The 25634-nt window shown below is 39.9% G+C and overlaps 1 protein-coding gene across 1 annotated transcript in view; it reads left to right on the forward strand.

Moving 5' to 3' along the window:
- The window catches only part of FMNL2 (formin like 2), a 1741163-nt gene that overhangs the window by 1341005 nt on the left and 374524 nt on the right, over positions 1-25634 (forward strand). Inside the window, exon 10 of the mRNA XM_044074902.1 lies at positions 14384-14458. Within this exon, the coding sequence (XP_043930837.1) occupies positions 14384-14458 (75 nt within the window). The remainder of the gene's footprint in view (positions 1-14383; positions 14459-25634) is intronic.

A 25634-nucleotide genomic window follows, 5' to 3' on the forward strand; every position in this document is an offset into this window, starting at 1 on the left:
ATGCACTGATTCCAAGACTGGAATATGCCCTTCCTGTAATAACTTTAAACACAAACACCAGTACCTCTACAATGTAGACTACTACAAATAAAATTTACTGATTTATTGATCTTTGTCCTTGATTTGAGTATTATTGTCTGACACTGGATAAAGCAATGTTGCTATCAGTAACAGTCAGGGCCAATTTCCTTCTCACTTCATAAGTTACATTTATACTTATTGCAACCACTTCTTTTGCCTCTAGATAATAAAGTGAAAGTAAGATGATATCTTTATAGCTTAATGAACAGTTATAACAGTACACCAAGCTTATCCACCAACCATTTGCTGTTGGTAAAGGAGAAATATGCTTTAGTAACATTTGCCTTTCCACGTGGAATCATCTGCCAAAGTTAATCAGAGTTAAGTCCAGATTCCCAGTGTTTAGAAGGAAACCACATTTTTTTTCCTTAAAAACACATTGCAAATGTAACTATCACAAGGATACAGGCTATTTATATATATATATATATATATATATATATATATATATATATATATATATATATATATATATATATATACAGATTTAAGGAATGTTAGGTTAATAATGAGATATGCCTTAAGGAGATAAGTTTACCTGTGTAGTAAATAATATTGTACTACGCCCTTCAATAGTACCATGCTGGCATATTTCTCTTGTAAAATGCATTTTCACAAATGGCATACTCATAACATATATAATTATGGCTACATGTTTTGTTTATGCTTATGAGAATCTGACTGTATTCTGGGTACATATACTTAATGCTACAAAATACTGCTCTAAAAGGAAAATCATTTTAACTGATGTTCTTCGTGTTTCACTGTTGCAGTCATTACATTTGGGTAATCTGCTGGCAGGTTGACCTCAGTCAGCCTGAATTCCAAAGTCTTGGGTCCTGCATCGGTTGCTGCCTTCTCTTCCATGATGTCAGGTCATCAGGGGTATAAAACATGCAGCTGACCCCATTTTCTTTAGTCTTTCTTGCCGCGCAGTGCCCGAAGCAGAAGCATTTCGCAAGTGCCGGTCGGCCGACTACTGAGATATTCGAGTTTGAGTTTCAGAACCAAAGTCTTCACTAAAGCTAAGTACCCCATTGGGGAAACTTTTTTCTTGCTTTTTACCAATGTCAGAAAAAGTTAATAATTGTATTACTTGTGGGAAGCAAATACCTCATAAGGATTTCCATTTATACTGTATTCCTTGCCTAGGCCCTGATCACAACGTGCCTGGCTGTCAGTTTTGTGCTAGATTTAACCAACGCACTATTAAGCGTCGGTATATTTTTGCATCAAAGTATTTTGGAAACAGATTTAACTACCCAGAAATGTCGTCGGATAGCAATCCGACTACCGGAGTACATAAAAAACGCAAAGAAAAGGACAGAGAAAGGCAGTTGCGAACCAAAACCGATAACAAAGCTTCTCCTAAGCCAGTCGCCGGTACTCAGGCACTTTCGCAGCCCCTGCTACCTGCTACCTTCAAGTCACAGTCCTCTACCAACACCCATGTGGATTCCGGCATTCCACAAGATACTCAAGGTATTGGACCGACGGATCTATCTCCCTCGGATGGGTCCGCAGCCACTGAGCAGGCACCAGCTTCTGATGGTGTATTCAGACCTCAACATTTATATATCAATTCTCTGCACTGCCCTTTGGCTTATCTACTGTGCCCAGGGTCTTTACAAAGTGCCTGGCACCAGTAATTGCATTTTGCAGACAAAGAAGTATACAAATATATCATTACTTGGACGACTGTCTCATTCAAGCAGAGAACAAGGACACTCTTCTTCGACACCTGGCATTTGTGAAAAGGCTTCTAACAAGCCTAGGGTACACAATAAATGAAAAGAAATCACAACTGGTACCCTCAAAAAAAGATAACATTCCTGGGTGCAAGCTTGAATACAACTGCCCAGATGGCTTACCTTATGCCAGACAAACAAAGGCAACTGACTACTTACTTCAAACTGATGGCAACAAAAACCCAGTCTTCTGCAAGACAAATTCTGCAGGCTTTGGGCTTCATGGCATCCTGCATCCTACTAATTCCATATGCAAGATTGCATATGAGGAAACTTCAATGGTACCTAAAAGGTTTATGGAGTCAACATTCACACAGTCTGGAAACAATGATTCCTCTCATTCCCTGCCTGCAACAGGAGTTTCTATGGTGGGCAAAGGCCTGTCACCAAACCATGGGACGGCCCTTCACTCTACCCCCTGCCAGCCAAACCTTAACAACAGATGCATCAGATTATGCCTGGGGGCCCACATGGCAGGAAGATGCATTCAGGGCATATGGGCACCAAAACAAATGCATCTATATATCAACCAGAAAGAGATGCTAGCTGTTCAAAATGCCCTAACAGCCATCAAGGATTTACTTCATCCAGGACAACTACTGATAAAGACGGACAACACCACAGTCATGTGGTATATAAACAAGCAAGGGGGCACACTCTCATACCCACTTTGCAGATTAGCCATGGCACTGTGGGACACAGCTTTGACCTACCAAATACATCTTCAAGCCCAATTCCTGCCAGGAAAACAAAACACTCTGGCAGAAGATTTAAGCAGAAACCTTATGGATCCTCACAAGTGGAAACTAAATCCACAAGTCTTCAACATGATAACAAGGAAATGGGGATGCCTGGATATAGCTCTATTTGCCTTTCTTCAGAATTATCAATTGAAAAAATTCTGCACAAGGACTTATCACAGACAAGCATGGAAAGTGGACGCCCTATACTTCAGTTGGAAAAACCTATCAGTTTATGCCTTTCCTCCTCTGCCTCTTCTACCCAAGGTCCTCCTAAAAGTCAGACAAGAGAAGCCAAAGATGATATTAATTGCCCCGGACTGGCCCCGCCAATACTGGTACCCAATCCTAAGGAACTTGTCTCAATACCCAGCATGGATCTTGCCTCAAAGACCACAACTACTGTACCAGCAAAACACTCAGATCCTGCACAATCAACTACAGACTCTAAACCTGGCAGCATGGCTAATCATGTAATCATACAAACAACATCTCTCAGTAAAGCTGTGATGGATATCATTTTGGAAGCCAGAAGGCCTAGTACTAGAAAATCTTATGCTGACAAGTGGAAGAGATTCTGTGCTTGGAATCAAGCACAAGGAACTGATACAGCAGAACCAAATATTCCTCAGATTTTGCAATACTTAACTGAGATGCTTGACAAAGGCCTATCTTTCTCATCAATCAAAATCCATGCCTCTGCCATTTCGGCTCATTACAACACAGAGTCACCAATCTTTTCTCATCCTTTACTAAAGCAGTGTCTTAAAGGAGCCCAAAATTTAAGGAAGATCACCATTACCTGTATGGGACCTCAATTATGTGTTGGAAAAAGCTCACTCTGCCTCCATCTGAACCAGCTGCTACCGCTGATATAAAGTTCTTATCATGGAAGACAGCTCTGCTACTAGCAATTACTTCAGCAAGCAGAGTTTCAGAGCTACAGGCCTTCATGGCTGTAGAGCCTTTTATCATATTTTACCTGGACAGGGTGTCTCTGAGGACAAATCCTACTTTTATGCCTAAGATGGTTTCCAGTGTGGCTCTTAACCAAACAATTCATCTGCCAACTTTTTATCCAAATCCGCAGAACAAAGGGGAGATAATTCTGCATTCCTTGGACGTACACAGACAGCTAAGAGTCTACTTGAGCAGGACTAAAGCTCTGAGAAAAACTGAGCAATTACTAGTGTCATATGCTGCAGGATCAGAAGGAAAGGCCATTTCAAAGCAGACAATTTCAAAGTGGATAAGCCACTGCATCCGTTTCTGCTACTTACACCATGGTAAACCTGTGCCCAAAGGCATTAGGTCTCATTCCACCAGAGCTGCAGCTACTTCAGCAGCCTTTCTCAGAGGAGTACCAACCAAAGATATTCTAGAGGCTGCTACTTGGAGTTCTGTTCGCACCTTTACAAAGCATTATAATTTGCCTCTCTACTCTAAGTCCAGGGCAGGCTTTGCCACTGCAGTGCTGCAGGGCCTTATAGCCACACCTAATGCTGTTTAGCTCCAGCCTCCTGACCATAGCTTTGGGATTCTACCCAAATTTAATGACTGCAACAGTGAAACACGAAGAACATAGTACAGTTGTGTACACTTACCATAAATGTAGATGTTTGAGTGTATTCACTGTTGCAGTCTAGGTTACCCTCCCGCCATCCCCCTGTCATTCTGAAGTTTATCTTTCCTTCACTATCTTCTACAACCTATGTGGTGTATTTGCTTGTAGATGAAGGTAAAGTTTATACTGATGCATATATTTATTATATATATATATATATATATATATATATATATATATATATATAAAATATTGCTACCTTTTTGGGGGCACCTGACATCGGGGGCAAGAAAAACTAGAGAAAATGGTGTCGGCTGCATGTTTTATACCCCTGACGACCTGATGTCATGGAAGAGAAGACAGCAACCCACAAGACTTTGGAATTCAGGCCAACTGAGGGCAACCTGCCAGCAGATTACCCAAATGTAATGACTGCAACAGTGAATACACTCGAACATCTACTTTTATGGTAAGTGTACACAACTGTACTATCTGAAGGATCCGTTTGTAAATGCTTGTTAAATGTATTTTATGTGTCTCCTGAAATGTATTTGACTGCATTGCATGTCAGAGACATTTGCACATGAATTGTAACTTAACGTTAACTCAAACTGTTTTTTTGTGCTACATTGTATCTACATGTAAACTTTATCTTAAAACAAGTTATAGTTGTGTATGAAGTCAAAGTTCCCCCATTTGTACATAACCATTGCCTCATGGCCTGGATCATGGCTGAAAATTGTATGAGTCTGCCCACTGAACCATTTAACACACACACAGATAGAAAGACAGATAGATAGATAGAGATATATAAAAAATGTCAGTCACATGACTGATTCCATTCAAGCAGAGCAGAACACAATGTTGTAGTCTCTAGTTTGAAAACATACTTGAGTGAAGACAATGCAAGAAGGAGCACCTCTCTTGAAAATTTAAATCATGATTAAGATTCTTTAGATACAGCCTGAATTAGATTAGTATGTCCATGGCATTAAAAAGATTCAGTCAACAGAACGGGAAATCTGGGTGGGTGCAGGTACCCATAATACAGATGGTGATAGTAGAACCAGAACGACTCATAATATTCGGGTGTTAAATTTAGCAGATTTTCACTTTAGACAATTACTGTGTAAATTTACATGTGCATGTGTGTTTAGGTAACTGTGGGTTGGAGACTTTTTTTGCTCAGTTACGTAATACTGTTAGCAGCAATATGACTTATGACATTTAAGATTCAAATAGTGAAGACAGACTATTAAATAATGGGGGATAAGATTATTGTGTATGTACTGCACTGTCTCTGTTATATGTATTGCACAGGACAGTCAGAAATTTGAAGGTAAATATTCTTGTACATCTGCATGATAACAGCAATTGCTCATAGGTTCATAGGAGTTACTAGGCTTGCAGTCCAGGGAACCATTGAGAAGCCAAGCCCAAATTTCCAGTTACCAAAAGCACTGCCTGATTAAGTGACTTGCTGGAGGTCACACAGTATGCAGTTGAAGGAATTAAACCCTGTACCTCAGGAAGCACAGCTACAGCCTTAACCGATGACACAATTTTTGTTTCTTTTCCAGTATTAGCTTTACAACTCCATTTGCCAAAAGTTTCAGTCTGAATCACATTAGTGATCAGTGTGTACTAAAGATATTTGCTTTATGTACGATGACACATGGTTCCTTTGACACAGATCTTACTCATGTTCTCTGTAAAAAAGAGGCATGGTACTTTTTTAAATTCAACATCCTACAACCATGAAATATGAGTAATGAGTTGGTAATGAAATTGTTATTAATAATATGTTTTAGAATATTCATATTAGTGTTGTGAAGTTTGCCTTTTCTGTTCTTTCTCCTTCTTGCACTCATTTCCATTTGAGAGGTGTTGAAAAATGCTGCTCATTCATAAGTCATGTGAACAATTACCCCATAGTTGCCACAGGGCTACAGTAACCCCATGTAAATTCAGGCCTTATAATCATGACATAGTAAATTTCCTAAAGCTCCTTGTTCATGCTTTTATGCTTATGTGAGGGATTTATTGATAGAGTTAACTATGTAACTTTCTTCTATAAAATGTGTTTACTGTTACACTATTAACATATTTTAATTTGTTTGTAGGCAAAAAGTAAGACAATCATTTGTTATATATATGAGGAGGAATTCGAACCACAAAAAAAAATACAAGTGGGTTGTTCTAAAGAGAATACAAAAATGTATTGTGGTTTGCAAAGGGGGAAGGGGAGGTAATGTAGTTTTACGGAACAGACTGGAAAATTTAAGGATGGGTCAACACTCTTGAATGGCTAAACTGATTATCTTCAATTACAATGTGATTTATTACCACAATTAATTTGGAGTTGTTTTGAGATATTGAATAGAGTAGGTCTTCTCCGGCTCTGTAAAACAAAAAGCATTCAATTACACTTTACAAAATTTCCACAGCAGACTATCTGCTGTTCAAAAATTACACTAAAAAGTCACACTCTACAAGGCCATCCACTTACTTCAGGAGCTGAGGAGTTTCGACAGTGTGTGGACTTCCTGATAGACAGTTTGTTTTGTTTTGTCTTTTTGAAAAAAGTTGCAGACAAAAAGTAATCATTTGTTAAGGATACTTCAACTGTTGTCCAAAAATTAATTCAGTTTACAATCAAAGTAATTACTGTCTGGCAGTAATGGATAAAAATGTTGCATGCTCATCAATAATATTTTTGAATGCAACATACCCTAAATACCCTAAGTCTAAGGCCAGTTCCTCATTCTTTTTTTAGGAAGGGGCCCATTTACTTCATTTGTTCTTGTTCTTTAACATTTCTGTCTCATTCATAATAATCTTATATTTGAAAGCAAATATTTCATAGAAAAGTGAGTAAAAACAAAAGGGGTAACTTTTGCACATAATTATGCAAATATTTTATACTCAGATATGATAGATCTTTTATACATGAACACATTTTCTTTATATTACATGTTTTATAATATGTCTGATATAGGTTCATAGGTATGTACTAGGCTAATGGCCCTGGAGCCTTTACAAGCCTAGCCCGTAGAAGTGCCCTGGCATCGTGCTGCCCGACGTTAGTTCCCAGTGCCTCTATCAAGTAAAGCCACTGGAGTGATCCCTGGGGTGAACCTTCTGTTACCGAACTTTCTGTTACCAATCTACTCATCAAGATTTCTCTTGAAGAGGGACAGCGAGGTGCTCTGCTTGACATGTATGGGAAGTGTATTCCAGAGCATGGGCAGTTTCTGGGTGAGGAACCTGTCCCTCCATCATGTTCTTTTGATTGTGGTAATGAAGTTGATGTCTCTGGAGCATGCGGTGTGGAGGGATTGGGATTTCTTTAGATGTAGAATTTATAACAGAGCTGGGTCATACATGGCTTTGTAAGTCAAGCAGAGATCACCTCTAAGTAGGTGATATGAGACAAAGAATAGCTGGAGTCTTTTGAGTCTGTCCATGTGAGATATGTGTTTAATGCCTAGGATCCTCTTTGTGAGGTACTTCTGTGGCCTCTCAAGCTATTGCAGGTGTCTAGTTTGGTACATGCCAAATGGGGCATTATACTCGATGATTGGTCTAATGAGGGAAGAATAGAGAGAAACGTTGACCTCTTTCTTCCTGGATGCAAAACCCTTAGTAATGAGATGTGCCACATACAAGGACCTTCTGACCACAGTGGCAATGTGGTGGTCGAAGGAGAGGTTGCTGTCAACCTGCACCCCCAGATCTCTTATAACACCTTCAGTGTTCAGTGGGCTCCCATTGATGTGGTAATTAGTGGGAACTGAGTTTTTACCAAAGGGGATGATGATGCATTTTTTGGTGTTAAGCTTAAGGCCATGGTTTCGACACCAGTCATTGGTCTCAGTGAGGCCTTTCTATAGGATGTCTGCATCACTTGGGGAGTTAATAATGGCTCCCAGCTTGCTGTCGTCTGTGAACTAGGTCAGCTAGAGTCCCTTTGTGTTGGCCTGGACTTCTGAGAAGTAGATGCCAAACAGGAGAGGACCCAGGACCAATCCCTGTGGGACTCCACTTAGGAATGGTCAGCAGTCTGACTTAGAGAGTGTTTATTATATCTTTGCTAAGTTAGTAAATTTACCACCGTACTATTTAGTCAATTTTTAAATACAAGTGATTGGGTATTCATTTCTTCTTAGTTATCTTTGGTAGAAAAGTTAACATTCTGAATGTAACTTTAACTAGATGGTCCTGCAAGACCTACCATGGGTTATTGCATAGGGAAGAAACTTCAGATAATACTTTCCTTTATGCATCAAATGCCCATCCCCCACCCACCACTTAAATTACTGGCTCTTAGTGAATACGTACAGGCTTGCAGAAATGCCACCGATGATCCAAATTTGTAATCTTGTGTGTAGTTCTATAATTATATTACATGTACACTACTAGACAGAGGATATGAGAAAAAAAATCTTGGAGCGTTCTAATAAGTTAAGTCAGGTTAGGGTGAAAGAAATGGAAAATATTTTACGTGAAAAGGCCAACTAAAGTCCTTGTCACTCTACTCAGTATCATATAGACTTCTTCGGGTAGACTTATGCCTGGCTTACAGAGCAATCTCTGACCCAATCCTAATGAATTTGCTGCACATCCATAAATCAAACAGGACTAGAACTACCTGCTGCAAGGACCTAATTATGGCCTGCGACTTGAATAGGACATGCTGGAGGGACATATTTGTTTCCCAACAACTGCCGTGTCTTTGGAATAGGCTGCCAATTCATGTAAAGCAGAGCACATCTATGACACTGTTCAAAAGGAACCTAGATGAGTGGATGGGGCATCGTAAATTCTTGCCATGCAATGATAGAGCCCACAATCCTCCTGGACAATGGTCAGTCATTACTAAATGCAGTCCTGGTTATTAACTAACATTTCTATGGTATTACATTGCAATGAAATGGCTAGGCTTGAAATTACCTCCAGGTCGATACTCTAGTAATCTCCTGTGATCTTATGCTATCCATATCCATAAAACAGAGCTTCTAGTTTCTCAGTTTTTGTATTATCCTTTGTTTAGTCTCTTCCCATATATCCTTAGCTGCCATAACCAAACCCTTTTTAAACCATACTACTAAGTACTTCATTTTATCATGTCCCCATAAATATGGGTATTGCTGAAACAATTCATGTGTGAGTACATAGTTTACAGCTATTGCCTTTTGTTTTATCTTCATTAATTTTACATCCAGGTAGGAATGGAAACTCTCTCAGAATGTTCCACAACACTGAAATTTTCTTTATTGGTTTTATCAAGTACAAAATCACATCATCTGCAAATAAAGCTAAATTTTCACTGCCACTTGACCCTGATACAAAATGTACTTTTGCAAATAAATTAAAATTATATTTAAAAACTTTCTCTGATACTTCATAAAGAAAATATATCTATGGGGAAAATGTTGCTTTCTCCATTGTCTAATAAAGTAAGTCTTTATTCAAAAACGCACAAGTTCATTGGACAGACCAGCCAGAATGCTCACTGTAAATACACTTCTCCACAAAAAGAACTCTGGCTTACTTACATTTTATGGACTCCAAAGTGTATTTTATGGACTTTAATGCCTCAAAATCACTCCAGTTAGGCTTCCTTTACAATTGTAATGTGTTTCCCTAAAAATGACGGATGATGGGGCCTGCCTTGGTAATGTGATCTTGTTTTCTTGCTTTCATTCTTTCTTCCCAGAATACATTTCAAGTCCTCTTTATATGAGTCGTGCTATACATAAGGAAATAGTGTTGTTTTCTCATGCCATTAAGACAGAATGGCAGGAGTGTGAATCATTATCATTTCACACACCTTCTGTAACAGAGTTACTTTTATGTTTCCCTGATTGGCCCTCATTTTTGTGTCTGTCAGAGCTTGTTCTTTTCTATAAATAGCTATTACCTACTTCCAGCAAAAGAAAATAGGTAAATAGCAGACTTTTGTAAAGGGATTCTTTTGTAGTTCTAAAATAATTGACTGACCTTCTCCCACACTGTCATGCTGAGGTGTGAAAACTCTCACTGCAGTAAATGACCCTTGCTGTATATTTACAGGTGACAAGCAGTAGGACCACAAACTAAGTCTGCCTGCTCTTTCCCAATGCCTTCAGTGGGAAGTTTATTTATCTCTCATGGATGATGCAGAATTAAAACGTGTTTACTAGTTCCTTAATCATTTCTGTCATATTCACCCCCTTTTTTATTTCATATTTATTTATGGTTTGGTAACCAGGAAAGTGAAATGGTCCCAGGAACATTTTCAGCCACAATTTGGGCTACATTGGCAAAGATTATAACAAGTAATAAATGCATTTAGCAATAAAAAGAAAAAAAATACTGATTTAAAAACATTGACAAAGATTGCATGTGCAACACATAACCAATGTCTGATAGTGAATAAGTAAAACATTAAGCAACATTTATGAGACTGTATACATTAATAATGCTTAACTCTATTATTTTTAGTTTATTATAAATAATGGACTGCATGTACACATATTGCATATCTCTTTCTCTCTCTCTCTCTCTCTCTATATATATATATATACATATAGTATGTATTTGTGTATATGTGTGTGTATATATATATATGTATATATATATATATATATATATATATATATATATATATATAAAATGTATGTATATACACACACAAACACACACGCACACAGGTATGGATCCCTATCAGTTCACAAAGATCTTTGATACCACATTCAAGTATCTTAACATTACAAATAACCAATATTTAAAGTTTAGCATTTCAATACTGTGCTGCTGCTTACGTATGTAAAGTTGTCAGAAGAGGTGACGCCGCGCTGTTTTTTTAGTTTAAAGGCATGTTAGGTTTTCTCCTCTTCTCCTGAAGAACAGTGGAAAAGTGGAAAACTGTTCTCTTTTTTTCTTTTTATATCAGCTACTTTGTTCCCAGCATTAGCAGGATTAATTGTTCATCTAAGATTGACAGCTAGAACTGACAGGGTCAACTATGATATGTCATGCAGGTGGAGACAAATTCCTCTGCAAAGTATGTGAGAAGTTAAGCTTAAAAAAAGTAGGTGTGCTTTCCCTTCCATTGATTCTAATGCAAGGAAATGAAAAAAATAAAAGTTTAAGGTTTATAATCAGGTTTCTACAATATTGGAACCATAGCATAGGGAGATAGGAAACCTAAGGAATGAGTTAATCTGAGAGGAGGTGGAGTTTTTTTTTTTTTAATAGATATACAATAGCCAGTATTATTATAAAAAGTAGCAGAAAGTATTCTAAGAGCTAAGCCAACATGGGAATGGAGAAAGGAGATTCCACCAAAAGGGATAACTGCAATTAGAGGTACAGAGATTAGGCAAGATAGGGTTGGAATTTACTACAGAAAACTGGCAAAGGAACCAAGGTATTGGGATAAATTATTAGAGAGGGAAAGGTAATGGAATGGAAAGAAGCCAACAGTACATTTGGACTGCAGGCTAGAGACTGCCTTCCCTATCAAGGATTGATATCAAAGTACTGGCAAAGAGAAGGGATAGAGAATCTTAAGTGAAAGGCCAGCACTGGTGGAGTTTTAAGATGATTCTAGAACAAAAGCAGCTGTTAAAAATGGGATAATTAGTTGGGCAAATAAAATATTGGATGATAACTATAAGAATTAATCAGAGGAGATTAGAAATGATTGGGAAGAGAGACTGGATAAGCAATTCACAAAGAAGCAATGCTTAAAGTCTAGAAAATTTAGGATTTTTGCTTGGAAGTATTTGCTTAGGTATTTTTCTACCCAAGAAGACTGCAAAGAATTTTTTTCCTAATGTTTGAATGTAAACTTCAAAATAGTCCTGTAGAACACACTTTTCAGAAATGACTCAAATCATATATTCATACAACAGCAATGCCACCACAGATATAATGCTATCACAGAAAGTAAACCAGTATAACAGTAAAAGTGACTGTGTGTGTGTGTGTGTGTGTGTGTGTGTGTGTGTGTGTGTGTGTGTGTGTGTGTGTGTGTGTGTGTGTGTGTGTGTGTGTGTGTGTGTGTGTGTGTGTGTGTGTGTGTGTGTGTGTGTGTGTGTGTGTGTGTGTGTGTGTGTGTGTGTGTACATCATATAACCCTGCCTAGCACTTTATCATTTCCAGTGTTTTAGGGGATTCAAAGCCTGTCCTGGAAAGTTATGTGCATAGGGTGAGTATTGGAGAATGAATGAATGGAGAAGAACTTGGGGGAAAGGAAAAGTCTGTAACATCCAACATTTTGTATGTTAGTTCCAGTACTATTTTTTCATTTTTGACCAGTCAGGCAGCGGTTACAAAAAATACATATGTCAAATCAGACGTTCAGGAAAAAACAAAGATAATGGTAAAAGAAGCAAGGCAGCAAAATAATATCATGAGCATGACACAAGGGGAATACTGCCAGCCAAGCTAGCTGCCGTTTTGTAAATAATTACATGTCATTTGTGAATATTGATTTGATTTATACAGAACTGTATGTTATGTACCAAGCTTCAAGGATGTGTCCACAGTGTACCCTACTGGAAAAGAACAGAAATGTTCACCTGTGCAAATGTATGTTTTAATAGTAGAAACTTGAACATACAGACTTAACTTATTTGCAAAGCTTCAAGAAAATAAGTTGAAATTAGACTGCTTTATGATTGTGCTATAAAAGTTAGTTTCAGTGCAGAAGCAGACACAATGTCTAGAGCTAGAAGTTTTTCTATTGTCTTAAAAGAAAATTAATTACTAGGTTTAAAATGTGAAGTGTTTTATTGCTTTATGACTTCCTAGCAGCTACACAGTTAGGAGCAAACATCTGAGAGATATGTATTTCTCACACAGGGATGTTAAATTCTTAGCTTGGGAACTCACGTCAGGTGACAAAAAGTGATGTCATCCAGGCTAACCCAGCAACAAAATGTGATATTGATTTGAGAACTCACTCATAGAGAGAGACTGTGCAATTTGTATTTTGTCTTGGACCTAGCAAGAATATCCACTCATCATCACCATTTGCACTTGACTTGCTAATAGTAAGTAACTAGGTTACAGTAATTTCCTTTATATATAGTTAGAAATATAGTAAAGATTACTTTAGATGTTTTCTATATTTATTTGAGACTGTCCTGCAATGTTGTTTTAAAAAATTTCCCATGATTTTGAACTCTGAAGTAACTGTGTTTGTTTTCTAAGTATTGTCTTGTTCTTTTATTATTTATTATTAAATATATTTAAACCTATCTTTGTGGCTGATATTTGTGAGACATATTTAACCTCTGAGAGTACTTGCATATATATTTTGTAACACTGTACTTGCCTCTCCTAAAAGCCTGGTGATTGGTCAAAACAACCGTTTGGATTAATAGTAACATTACACAGTAGGATTGGACACCCTTTGTAAGGGCCTTATAGTAGCTGATAAGGGTTGTTGGTGGCAGTGATGACTACCTTATAGTCTGGGCAGAAGGGGGCATAGCTAGTAAACCTGTGGCAGCCTTTCCCAGGTGTGTGCAAGTGTTTGCATATAAATCAAATCTCAAAGTGTGTGTGTGTGTCAGCTACTTGGGCAAGGGTATGAAACACTAGTTGGACAGAGAGGGTGCTGAAGGTATTAGCTTGGCCACTTGCCTGAGATCTCAACCCTATAGCTGTAACCATGGGAATCTTATTGGGGATCTGGAGAAAGAGGGAGAAACCAGTCCCCAGACTGACTGTGAACTCTCTCTGCTCTTAAGGGAAATTGTACTTTACTGTGTGTGTGTACTTGTCATCCTCCCAGTGTGTACATCCTCTAGCTGTTGCCAGTGGTGAGGATTGAAGCTCCTTGATTACTGAGCCAGTGCAGGGGTGTCACAGTGGGTATTAGTAATTAATTAGCTGGAAATGTAAAAACAAAGAGATGGGCAGTTTGCATCTGTTGGAAGAGGAGTATTATTGCATATGTGAGCATCATTTACAAATTTGTTATTTGTTATAAGATTTATTAGCAAAGATGGTTTACTAAATTATAGTTTATTTCTAGTTAAAGGGGGGGGGTTGACAGTAAACTTCATGCAATACTGTGGAAGTTTCCCAAATAATAAAGAAGGCATTAAACAACGTGTCATTTAATTACTATAAATTTCTGTAATGGTTAGTAGAAGACTATAATATCCCTTGCAAGATTAAGGTTTCTTTTGTATTAGCAATGTCTTTGAAAGTTATTTACATACTTATTTATGTCTCTGTTTACTTTACAGGTCTGTGGAGAAAAGCAGCTGTTTGAAAAACTCATGGAGTATTTTAAGAATGAAGATAACAGTATTGATTTTATGGCAAGTATAATCTGAATGTTCTCCATTTTATTCTCCTGTTGTGCTTAATCTATCTTGTAGCATTTGTGTCTGATGTGTGTTGACTGATGGCTGTCTAGTAAAAATTCTTGAATTAGATGAGACCTTGCAAAAAATGCGTACACTTAACTAATCTGCCTTTGTATTTTCTATTGTTGAACTTTTCTTTCCAGCGAAATACAAAGCACATAGTAATACCTTTCAGGATGCCTGGCATTGGTAATACCAGACTACCCAGATGTGTTTTTGAAAGAGCTTTAGTCCATAATTCTCCTTCATCACTCTCAGAGGAAGAGGAAGGTTTCCTTTCTCATTCAGACCAAATTTTATTCCTCCTTTCCTTGGATTAGAAAATAACTCTTGGGATGAGAAATCCCTTTTTATGGCTTCCTTTCAAAAGGTTTCTTAAATTTAGTGAACACTGTAAGTGAGGTGTCAGTGAATTATCCTTCCCTGAAAATGATGAGGTACTGAATCTTGATGTTACTAAATATCTGTTAAACATTTCTTTTATTCCTTCTCTTGTGGGTTTATACATTTACCTGTCACAAGAGCTATCAGCTCTAAAGAGACACTTCTGATTTAACAGGGTTCAGGAGACGTAGATACGGTTGTACTGTGGCTGTCCCTCCTGCCCTTGACCTGTCTTTTCCAAAGGCAGATTAAAAAAACAGCTTCTCTCTCAGTACTTTACCAAATGACAAGAGTGCAGAATCTTTGACACTTATGGTAAGAAGCAATGTTCTTCTACTGCTCTGGGCATTAGGACTGTAAATTAACCACCCATATATTACAGTGCAAGGGAGATTTTTTTAAAGCAGATCAACGTCCTGATTCCAAACACTACTGATGTTTCTCTCAAGGAATATTCTCTGTCTATTAGCAGAAAGCATGTTTAAGGTAAGGCTGACACATATTTGGAAAACATAGTTGTGATAATGAGGATGGAAATTTCAGGGTTACTACTCTTTCTGCTATTGTCTTATGGTGACATGTATGACTTAAACTTAGCCCTTCCCTGAGATGTTCTTCGTTCCCCATTGCTGCAGTCCTTACTATTGGGTATAGTCCGCCGTCCAGTCGGCCCGAATACCAGAGGCTGACGCCGTCAGGACTGACGCCAGTACATCAGGGTACTAATGCGCATGACCGACGCCATATCCTCAGTCTTTTGCCGCATGGTCCGATGCAGAAGCAGTTTTGTGCAGGTTGGCGTTCTGAAATATTTCAGTTTCAGACCAAACAGAGTTCATTTTGGTTTTTCTTGCCTCAGTATTTAACCGATGTCAGAAAAAGTGAATAACTGTATTTCTTGTGGGAAACAGATACCTCATAGGGATTACCATACCTTGTGTATACCTTGTTTAGGGCCTGAGCACGACGTTGTTGGTTGCCGCCTTGTGCTAGGTTTAACAAACGCACTATTAAGAGGAGGTTAGACTGTGCCAGGTTAGTGTTTGGGAAGCGCTGTAATTATAAAATGCCGCCGGATGCTCCGCCCAAGAAGCGCAAGGACAAAACAGCGAAGCCTAGGGTTGATGAACCGCAGTCCCGGACGCCGGTTCTTTAGAAGGCTCAGTGGAGCCAGAGGTTTTGCCAGGAGTTTCCATGGAGTCTCAGGCAGAAACTTTACTGTTACAGGATGTGCCTTCTCAGGAGGTAGGCCAGGCTGAGGGGCTTCTCAGGTAACTGTTCTTCCCTCTCTTCCCAAGGTAGTTAGAGCCTCTCCTTCTGTTGCCAAAACTTCTTTGAGAGGTAGGCCAAGTTCAGCTTCAGTGGGGGCTTCTCCTAGCATTTCGGGTTCTGTACCTAAGAAACATATGCTTAAAATGGCAGAAGATTTGATTACTATGATTAGAGGTTCTATGCCCTCCTGATAAGAGGCCTAGGGTGGAACCGAGTTTGATAGTTTTGAACAGTGTTCAGAGGCTTCAGAGTCTTCTGGGAAGACTTGCAGGAGTATCCTACTTATTCTGATTCTGATGTGGATGATTCCACTCCTACAGCTTCTCCTCCTGAGGATTTCTCATTTTCAGAGACTCTGCATTCCATGAGGGAGCACTTTAAATGGGAAGGCCAGGATTACTCTGATTCCAGGAAAAGGCTTAGGGAATTCTTGTTTTTACCCCAGCATAGGCCCTTAGCTATTCCTCCTGTGTTGAATGTGGTGGAAGATGTTTTGCAGAGGCTTCCCTGAACCCTGACTCTTTGCCTCCTGCTCCTGTTAAGCCTGATAGGTATTATAGGGTGCCCGAAGCTCATAAGTATTTGTTTAAGAGTCCTAGGGCGGACCCAGACACTATTTCTCAAGGGCCTAAAGGTGTTAAGGCTTCTGTGGTTAAAAATCCTGTTCCCACTGATAAAGAAGCAAGGGCTTTGGATAGGTGGGGAAAGAAAGTGTATACTTCTTCCACTCTAGCCATGAGAGCTTGAATTGTCAGTTTCACATGCTAAAATATCAGAATTATCTCCTTTCACAATTAAAATCTAAGGTGGATGCTTTGGCGGAAGGTATTGAGTGTAAAGAGTTGCTGGATTTGGTTCATGTGTCTGAACAAGTGGGTAAGCATTCTTTGCAATGTGGTTTTGATGCTGTACAGGCCTCTACGAGGGTGGCAGCTACTAGTTCTGTTCTTCAGGCATGCCTGGTTGAGGGATCAGAATTTAGCTGAGCATGTTAAGACAAGGATTTTGGATGCTCCTTTACAGTCTGATGTGTTGTTTGGAACGCCTGTGGAAGCAGTTTTAAAGAAAATGGAGGACAAAGCTAAGTCTATGCAAACTGTTAAAGATTTTTTGCAGGTGCAGCCACCAAGTTTAGTAGAAATTGGCCTGCTAAGGGGTGGACATATCCTGCTTATGATTCCCAGTCTAGGGGTAGGTCTAGACGTGGTAGGGGCAGGGCTCAAGGTTCTTTTAGGCCTAGAACAGGGAGTTCACCTGCTCAGACTTCTGGTGAGGGCAGGGTCAGTCCTTTCGTAAACAGACCCAATGACCTGTCTTTTCAGCTGCCAGTAGATTCTCGCCTGGCAGCTCCTTTGGGAGGAAGACTGTCTCTTTTCAAAGAAAATTGGGATTTAATTACTCAAGACAAATGGGTGTTGGATATCATTCACCACGGTTACAGATTTTATTTCCATACAATGCCCCTTTCAAAGGCATGCCAGACGTTCCTCCTCCACAAAGAAAAGAGGCTCACAAGCAAGTTTCTCAGTTACTCCAGATGGGGGCCATTCAGCCAGTCCCTGTATCAGAAAGGGGCCTAGGATTTTATTCTCGCCTGTTCCTAGTACCAAAGAAGGGGAACACGTGGAGACCAATTTTGGATTTATCTCTCCTCAACACTTTTCTGGACATTCCCAAGTTCAAGATGTTGACGTTACAACAGCTTTTACCTCTGCTGGGCAAAGATCACTGGATGGTAACTTTAGATCTCAAGGAAGCTTACCTTCATGTGCCTATAAGGCTAAGTTGCAGGAAGTATCTGCGTTTCGAGCTGGAAATTCTCATTATCAGTTCTCTGCATTGCCCTTTGGCTTATCTACTGCCCAGAGTATTCACAAAGGTTCTGGCTCCAGTGATAGCTTACTTCAGGCTTCAAGGAATTCAAATCTATCCTTACTTGGACGACTGCCTGATTCTGGCTCAAGAAAAGGAAGACCTTCTACAGCATCTGGAATATGTTATAGCAGTGCTAAGATGCCTAGGGTATTCTGTGAACGAAATAAAGTCCAGTCTAGTACCCTCTCAAGACATGTGCTTTCTGGGTGTGAGACTGAATACAGCAGCCCAGATGGCCTTTTTAACCCCGGACAAACAAAAGAGTCTATCACTTTACTTCCATCAACTATCTCATCAGTCCGTGCTGACTGCAAGGACAGTCCTTCAAGCATTAGGGTTCATGGCATCTTGTATTCTGGTGCTTTCCAATGCCAAACTGCATATGAGGAAGCTGCAATGGTATCTCAAAAATGTATGGACACAGCACTGCCAGGATTTGGACACTGTCATTCAAATAATACCTTGCCTTCAAAAAGAATGTTTGTGGTGGGCTCAGGAATGTCACCTAAACAAGGGACTCTCTGTGACCCCGCCAGAGGCGAGTCAGATTTTAACGACAGATGCCTCGGACATTGCTTGGGGAGCTCATCTAAATGGAAAGTGGATACAAGACAAGTGGCCTGCCAGACTACAGCATCTACATATCAACATGAAGGAGATGTTAGCAGTCCAGTTTGCATTAATGGCTTTCAAGGAGTTACTTCTTCCAGGGCAGGTGTTGATTCTAACAGACAACACAACTGTCATGTGGTACATCAACAAGCAAGGGAACACATTCTTATCCTCTATGCAGGCAAGCGATGATTTTATGGGAGACTGCGCTAAGCTTGCAACTTACTCTTCAGGCAAGGTTTCTGCCAGGAGCACAGAACTCCTTAGCAGATGTGTTAAGCAGACAAATCATGGATCCCCACGAGTGGAAACTGGATCTTCATGTATTTCAGAGATTGACAGTGTCATGGGGAACTCCAGACATAGATCTGTTCGCTTCTCCACTAAACCACCAGCTGCCAAAGTATTGCACAAAGGGGTTTCATCACACAGCTTGGAAAGTGGATGCTCTGTCTTTCAGTTGGAAAAACCTTCATGTGTATGCCTTTCCACCTCTACCTCTTCTTCCAAAGGTACTATTAAAGGTCAGACAAGACAGGCCAAGGATGATTTTGATAGCTCCAGATTGGCCTCGGCAACACTGGTACCCACTACTACGGAGTCTGGTAAAGAAGCCTCCATGGCCTTTACCTCTGATTCCTCATCTGTTATCTCAGGAGGACGGTCATCTGCTCAATGTCAAGCTTCACTCTCTTCATCTAACAGCCTGGCATATTCTGTGTTGAAACACAGCAGGTCTCAACTTCCTCAACAAGTTTTAAATGTGATTATGGAAGCTAGAAGACCTAGTACAAGGAAAGTGTACGCAGAAAATGGAAGAGATTTTTATTTTGGAGTACAGCAAAGAATTTGGAGATTTCTGAGCCTAATTTGAGTGTGGCTCTTCAATATCTTACTGAGTTATTGGACAAAGGTTTGTCCTTCTCTTCCATTAAGATTCATGCTGCAGCAATTTCAGCTCACTATGATTGTGACCCACCATTGTTTTCGCATCCTTTGTTCAAGCAGTTTCTTAGAGGGGCAAAGAATATAAGACCCCACGTAGAGCTCCTACTCCTGCTTGGGATCTCAATTTTGTGTTGGAAAAACTTACTCTACAACCTTTTGAGCCTGCGGCTACTGCTGAATTGAAATACTTGTCATGGAAGACTGCTTTTCTGTTGGCTATTACTTCTGCAAGAAGGGTGTCTGAGTTGCAGGCCCTTATGGCAGTAGAATGCTTTTAGATTTTGCGTAAGGATAGGGTAACATTAGGCACTAATCCTTCCTTTATGCCTAAGGTGGTTTCTAGTGTGGCTTTAAACCAAACTATTCATTTGCCTACTTTTTATGCAGACCCCCAAAATAAAGGGGAAAAGATTTTGCACACTTTAGATGTACACAGGCAATTGCGTTATTATTTAAGCAGGACTAAGGATTTCAGGCAGTCTCAGCAGTTGTTTGTTTCTTTTGCCTTGAGTTCACAGGGCAAGCCTGTGTCAAAACAAACTATTTCTAGGTGGATTGGCTTTTGCATTGCATTTTGTTATTCCCATCATGGCAAGGAGATTCCAGCTGGGATTAGGCCTCATTCCACTAGGGCTACTGCCACTTCAACAGCATTTCTAAGGGGTGGCAACTAAGGATATTTTGGAAGCAGCTACTTGGAGTTCAGTGCATACTTTCTCTAAGCATTATCACCTTCCTATCTACTCTAAGTCTAGGGCTGGTTTTGCCACAGCTGTTTTGCAAGGCATGTTGTCAGCTCCTGCTTCTTTATGATTTGCCAGCCTCCCTTACCTCTGCTTTGGGATTCTACCCAATAGTAAGGACTGCAGCAATGGGGAACGAAGAACATAGTACAGTTTTGTACCTACCATAAATGTAGATGTTCGAGGATCCCCATTGCTGCAGTCCAATTTACCCTCCCTCCTTCCCCTCCGTCGTTAGGGGTGGTTGTGTTGGTGTGGGTACATGCTTATATTTTTGTATATATTCTTGTAAATATTGTACAAATTTTGGTGCAGGTATTTTGGGCCTTGTCTTTTTAGGGTCTTCTGACATCTGGGGCAAGAAAAGACTGAGGATATGACGTCGGTCATGCGCATTAGTACCCTGACGTACTGACGTCAGTCTAATGCGCCCTGACCGACGTCAGCCTTATACTCTGGTATTCGGGCCGACTGGACGGCGGACTATACCCAATAGTAAGGACTGCAGCAATGGGGATCCTCGAACATCTACATTTATGGTAGGTACAAAACTGTACTTTTTCCAAGAGACAACTGTTAAATGCACATTTGGATCAAAACCTTTTGTATTGGATACCTTCTTCAAAGACTGTAAAAGTATTAGAAGAGAAGGATAATTGGTCTTCCAAGATGGCTGCACATTGAGTAACATCTTAATTCTGGCTCTCCACGTGGACCTAGATTTCTGGGTAAATTTCAGTAACTGACTAGTAAGTGCACTGCCTGGATGTCAGGAAGAAAAGAAATATAAATGACCTGGAAGAAAAATCAGCTATAAAAGGTGAGGAAGAAACAGACTGGGAGAAGTACTGCAGTTGTTCAGCAAGAAGCAGTGCAAGTTCCAGACATGACTTTCAGTAATCTAGATGAAATTATAAAGCAGCTGCACACAGACCTGGTTAAAATAAACAAAACACTGATGGAGTATGCAAACAATAAAAAACTGGGAAAAAATGGAAAAAGCTTTAACAGATATTCAGATAAGGTGACACAACTACAAAACTCAGGGACTGAAATGAAGAAAAGACTGGCTGAATATGAGATTGCACATAAAGAGATGTTTCAAAAATAATAGAATTAGAGGACAGAGCACGTAGGAAAAATCTGAGATTTTCTGCTGTGCCAGAGTAGCTCAAAGGAACGGATTGATTCATGAAAGCACAAAGAAGCAACTGGACTGGTATTCCATAACATGAATTGTTAATTGAAAGGGCACATCATGTGCATGTTCCAAATCTGGTCACTATAAAACATCCTAGACCTTTAATAGTAAAAATGCAGTTTTATCAGCAGAAGGAGTTGATTCTGACAAAACTGTGGCAGAAGGACCAAGTGCAAAAAGTGGGAGAAAGTAGAGTGTTTGTGGATAATGACTACTCATTGTACACCAGGCAGAAGAGGAGTAAATATATTCCAGAATATATTCCAGCAGAAAATCTCAGATTTAAACACCATTATATTGGGCGACTTCAACTACCCAAACATAGACTGGGAGCATTACTCTAGCTCCAACACCCTAGCCCAAAGGTTCCTAGAATTTATAAACTCAAATGCTATGGAACAACTTGTTACCACTCCCACAAGAGGGGAAAACATACTGGACCTAATCATCACCAACATGGGGACTCTATGCTCCAGACCAGAAGTATATCCTTCACTGGTAAGATCAGACCATAAACTAATCTCACTGGATATTCACATCCCAACCCCACCCCCTGCCAAGAAAACCACAGTGAAAAACTTCTCTAAAGCAAATTTTACACTCCTCAAAACTAAGGTGGAATCCTTCAAAGCCCCAGGCCTGTGGAAAGTACGGCCCAGACCGCAGAATCCTTTATAAATGCATTCTATGAACATCTTCATCTATATGATCATGCAATCCCAAATAAAACCAAGACCCAGTCCTCCAAAGGCAGACGTCCTGTCTGGTGAACCCCAGCCATAAACAAACTATACAATAGAAGGAGGAAGCTACTACATGATAGAGCAAAATCCCAAAAAGGGACGGCATCTCTGATCAGTATTAGCAAAAAAACTACGGGCACTCATAAAATCATCTAAGGCCAGCTTCGAGAGAAAAATTGCACAGAACACTAAATATAATCACAAGGTTTTCTTTAGTTATGTTAGGAACCTGGGTGGGAATTCCCATATATGCTCAGAATTAGTCCAAAATGACAAAAAATGCACCAAACCCACAGACATTGCCAACATCCTAGCTGACAGGTTCAGTGCAAACTTCTCCCCACCAAAAGGGCAAATATCTATCCCAGCAGAGTGCTGCCCCCCTGACATCTCAGATGCTCAGGTAAGAGCCGACCTCTCCAAAGCAAAAAACACAGCATCAATGGGACCAGACGGTGTCCTGGGCTGCATCCTACATGAACTCCAAGAAGAGCTAAACCCAAACATAAAACTACTGTTCAATCTCAGCCTTACTACAGGATATGTACCCAAAGAGTGGCATACAGCAACAGTGGTCCCTCTCCACAAAGGTGGTGCCTCAACAGATCCTGGAAACTATTGCCCCATAAGCCTGACTAGCTTGGTCTGCAAAGCTATGGAAAGGATCATCATGGAACTCATAAATAAAGATATTGGGGACCTACAGACACTGGATCCTACCCAGTTTGGCTTTGTTAAGGGCAGATCCTGCCTCTTAAACCTGGTCAATTTCTTTGAAACAGTCACCAAGGCCATTGACGAGGGGAAGGTGGTCCACACAGCCTACCTGGACCTCGCAAAAGCCTTCGATACAATACCCCACTCGGGCATTATAGATAAGCTCACCAGCTTAAATATAAACCCCTATGTCACTAGATGGGATGCAAACTGGCTCAAGGACAGAACCCACATGGTTAGAATTGCTAGAGCCATGTCAGACTCCAAACCAGTTACAAGTGGCATCCCACAAGGCTCAGTCCTGGGACCTCTCTTGTTCAGTATATATTTCTCGGAGGTACAGGCCAACACGGAAGGACTGTGGCTGACCAAGTTCGCAGATGACTGCAAACTGGGTGCCATAATCGACTCTCCAGCTGACACAAGCATCCTCCAAAAGGGCCTCATAGAAACAGACAACTGGTGCCAGAGCCATGGCCTCAAGCTAAACGCCAAAAAGTGTATAGTCATCCCCTTTGGCAAAAACAAAGTGCCCACAAATTACCACATAGGTGGTAATCCATTAAGTACAGAAGAAGTAATTAGGGACCTGGGGACCCAAGTTGATAGCAATCTCTCACTTGATAACCATGTGGCCAAAGTGGTTAGAAAAACATTTTATATAGCACACCTAATCATGAAGGGATTCACATCTAGATCAGGGGAGATCAGCGTGCCTCTTTACTCATTCCTCATCAGGCCCATAATTGAGTACAATGCCTCTTTGGGATGTAGCTTACCAGACACCTGCAGCAACTGGAAAGACCCCAAAAGTACCTCACCAAGAGGATCAAAGGGCTCAAACAGATGCCATATGCTGCCCGGTTAAAGAAACTCCAGCTCTACTCAGTGGCATACTGCCTGCTCAGAGGCGATCTGTGCCTGATGTATAAAGCCATGTCCAACCCGGAATTAATGGACATGCTGCACCTCAGAAAATCCAAATCCCATCGAGCTACACGCTCGAGAGACTTGAACCTCAGCACTGAAATAAATAGGACATGCTGGAAGGACAGATTCATAACCCAGAGGCTCTCTTCACTCTGGAATAAAATCCCAGTCCAGGTTAGGCAGAGTCCCTCATTGACTCTCTTCAAGAGGAATCTTGATGAGTGGATGGGAGATCGTAGGTTTACCCCGGGTATCACTTCTGTGTCACTGTTAGACAGAGGCACAGTATACTAACCTCGAAAAAGGGCATAGCAAAATTAATTTAAAATGGGTGGCAAAAGCCAAACACACTCTGGCTAGGCTTATAAATGCCCTAGGGCAAGTAGCCTAGTATGAACCTATGAACCTATTGTTTATGAAATGTCGAGAAGCAGGTGTGAGATTCACACTGCGGTACCCATCTTCAAAATATTTTACCCTGGAGGGACGAATTCATTTTTTGATGAAGAACATTGTAAGGAGGAAATACAAAAGTTTGTCCATCAAAGGGTGAGCTGTATAACAGAATAATGTTCTGCTTCATGTCCTTGGGATAAGGACTACAGAGAGACTGAGCCCATGAAATCTTTTCCACTGTTTCAATGTTGGAAATGAAATGGAGACAGGATTTGGGAGAGGGTGATGAACAGGAATAAAGCTAGTAACTTGGAAATTGACAGATGTGGGGTAAAAAAGCAACAATTGTATTTGTGAAACATTACAGAACAAGAAAATCTGAAAATATTGGATTTCCTTATTTTTTGTTAAACTTGTAGGTGACTTTGTAGCATATGCCCTTATTAATGTTTGGAGAATAAAATCAGTAACTTGGAAACTGACACATGTGGGATTACAAAGCAATAATTATACTTGTGAAACATGGGATTACAAGAGAATTTGGAAATATTGGATTTTTATGGAATTTATTAAACTTGTATGGGACTCTAAAGCATATGCTCTTCTTCATGTCTTCGGAAAAATACTTGGGACTGGGAAAGAGGAGAGAAAAAGTTAACCTGTAAGTATTTTTTTTCTTAATGGTGCTACTTTAGTGGTGCATGGTGTCCTTTGCAAGTTATTAAGTAAAGTTGTCTCGGTTATTTTTAAATGAAATGGGGATACTAATATAAACGTGCTTTTTTTTTCTTTTTTTTTTAATTTTTCTCACATTTTCTCTCTTTTTCTTTGTTCAGTTTTAAGAAATGTAGGCACTGCATCATAAAAAATGGAAGAGAGGAAGGGTCTGGTTAACAGAGCATGACAAAAGAAAAATGAGTGTGCTTTTTCTTATGCTTGCATAGGTGAATGACTGGGTCAAGGCCCTTGGCTTTATCCAGTAAAAAGTTTTAGCAGAAAGCAAGTAAATGAAAAAGAATATTGAATATTATAATCTTTTTTTTCTAGTAAACAATGCATCCTTAGCAGTTTTGTGTCTGGTTTGCATGTCCCTAGAAGACAGTCTGATAAAGAGAAGGAGAAAGTGTTTGTGTTTTTACTGAAACATTCAACTGTTTTTCAGCTGGGAGAAATATAAAAGATAAGACAAAACACTTAAAAATATAAAAAGCACAGACTATACCATGTGTCTTAGCATGAATAACGTTTCTATTTGGTTAACCCTAGTCTGTCTGTGTGGCTATCAGTTTAGAAATTTTGTTCTTATT

This window comes from Protopterus annectens, chromosome 6.part0 (genome assembly GCF_019279795.1).
Source record: "Protopterus annectens isolate FY-2018-M chromosome 6.part0, PAN1.0, whole genome shotgun sequence".
In the NCBI taxonomy this organism is placed as follows: Eukaryota; Metazoa; Chordata; order Ceratodontiformes; family Protopteridae; genus Protopterus; species Protopterus annectens.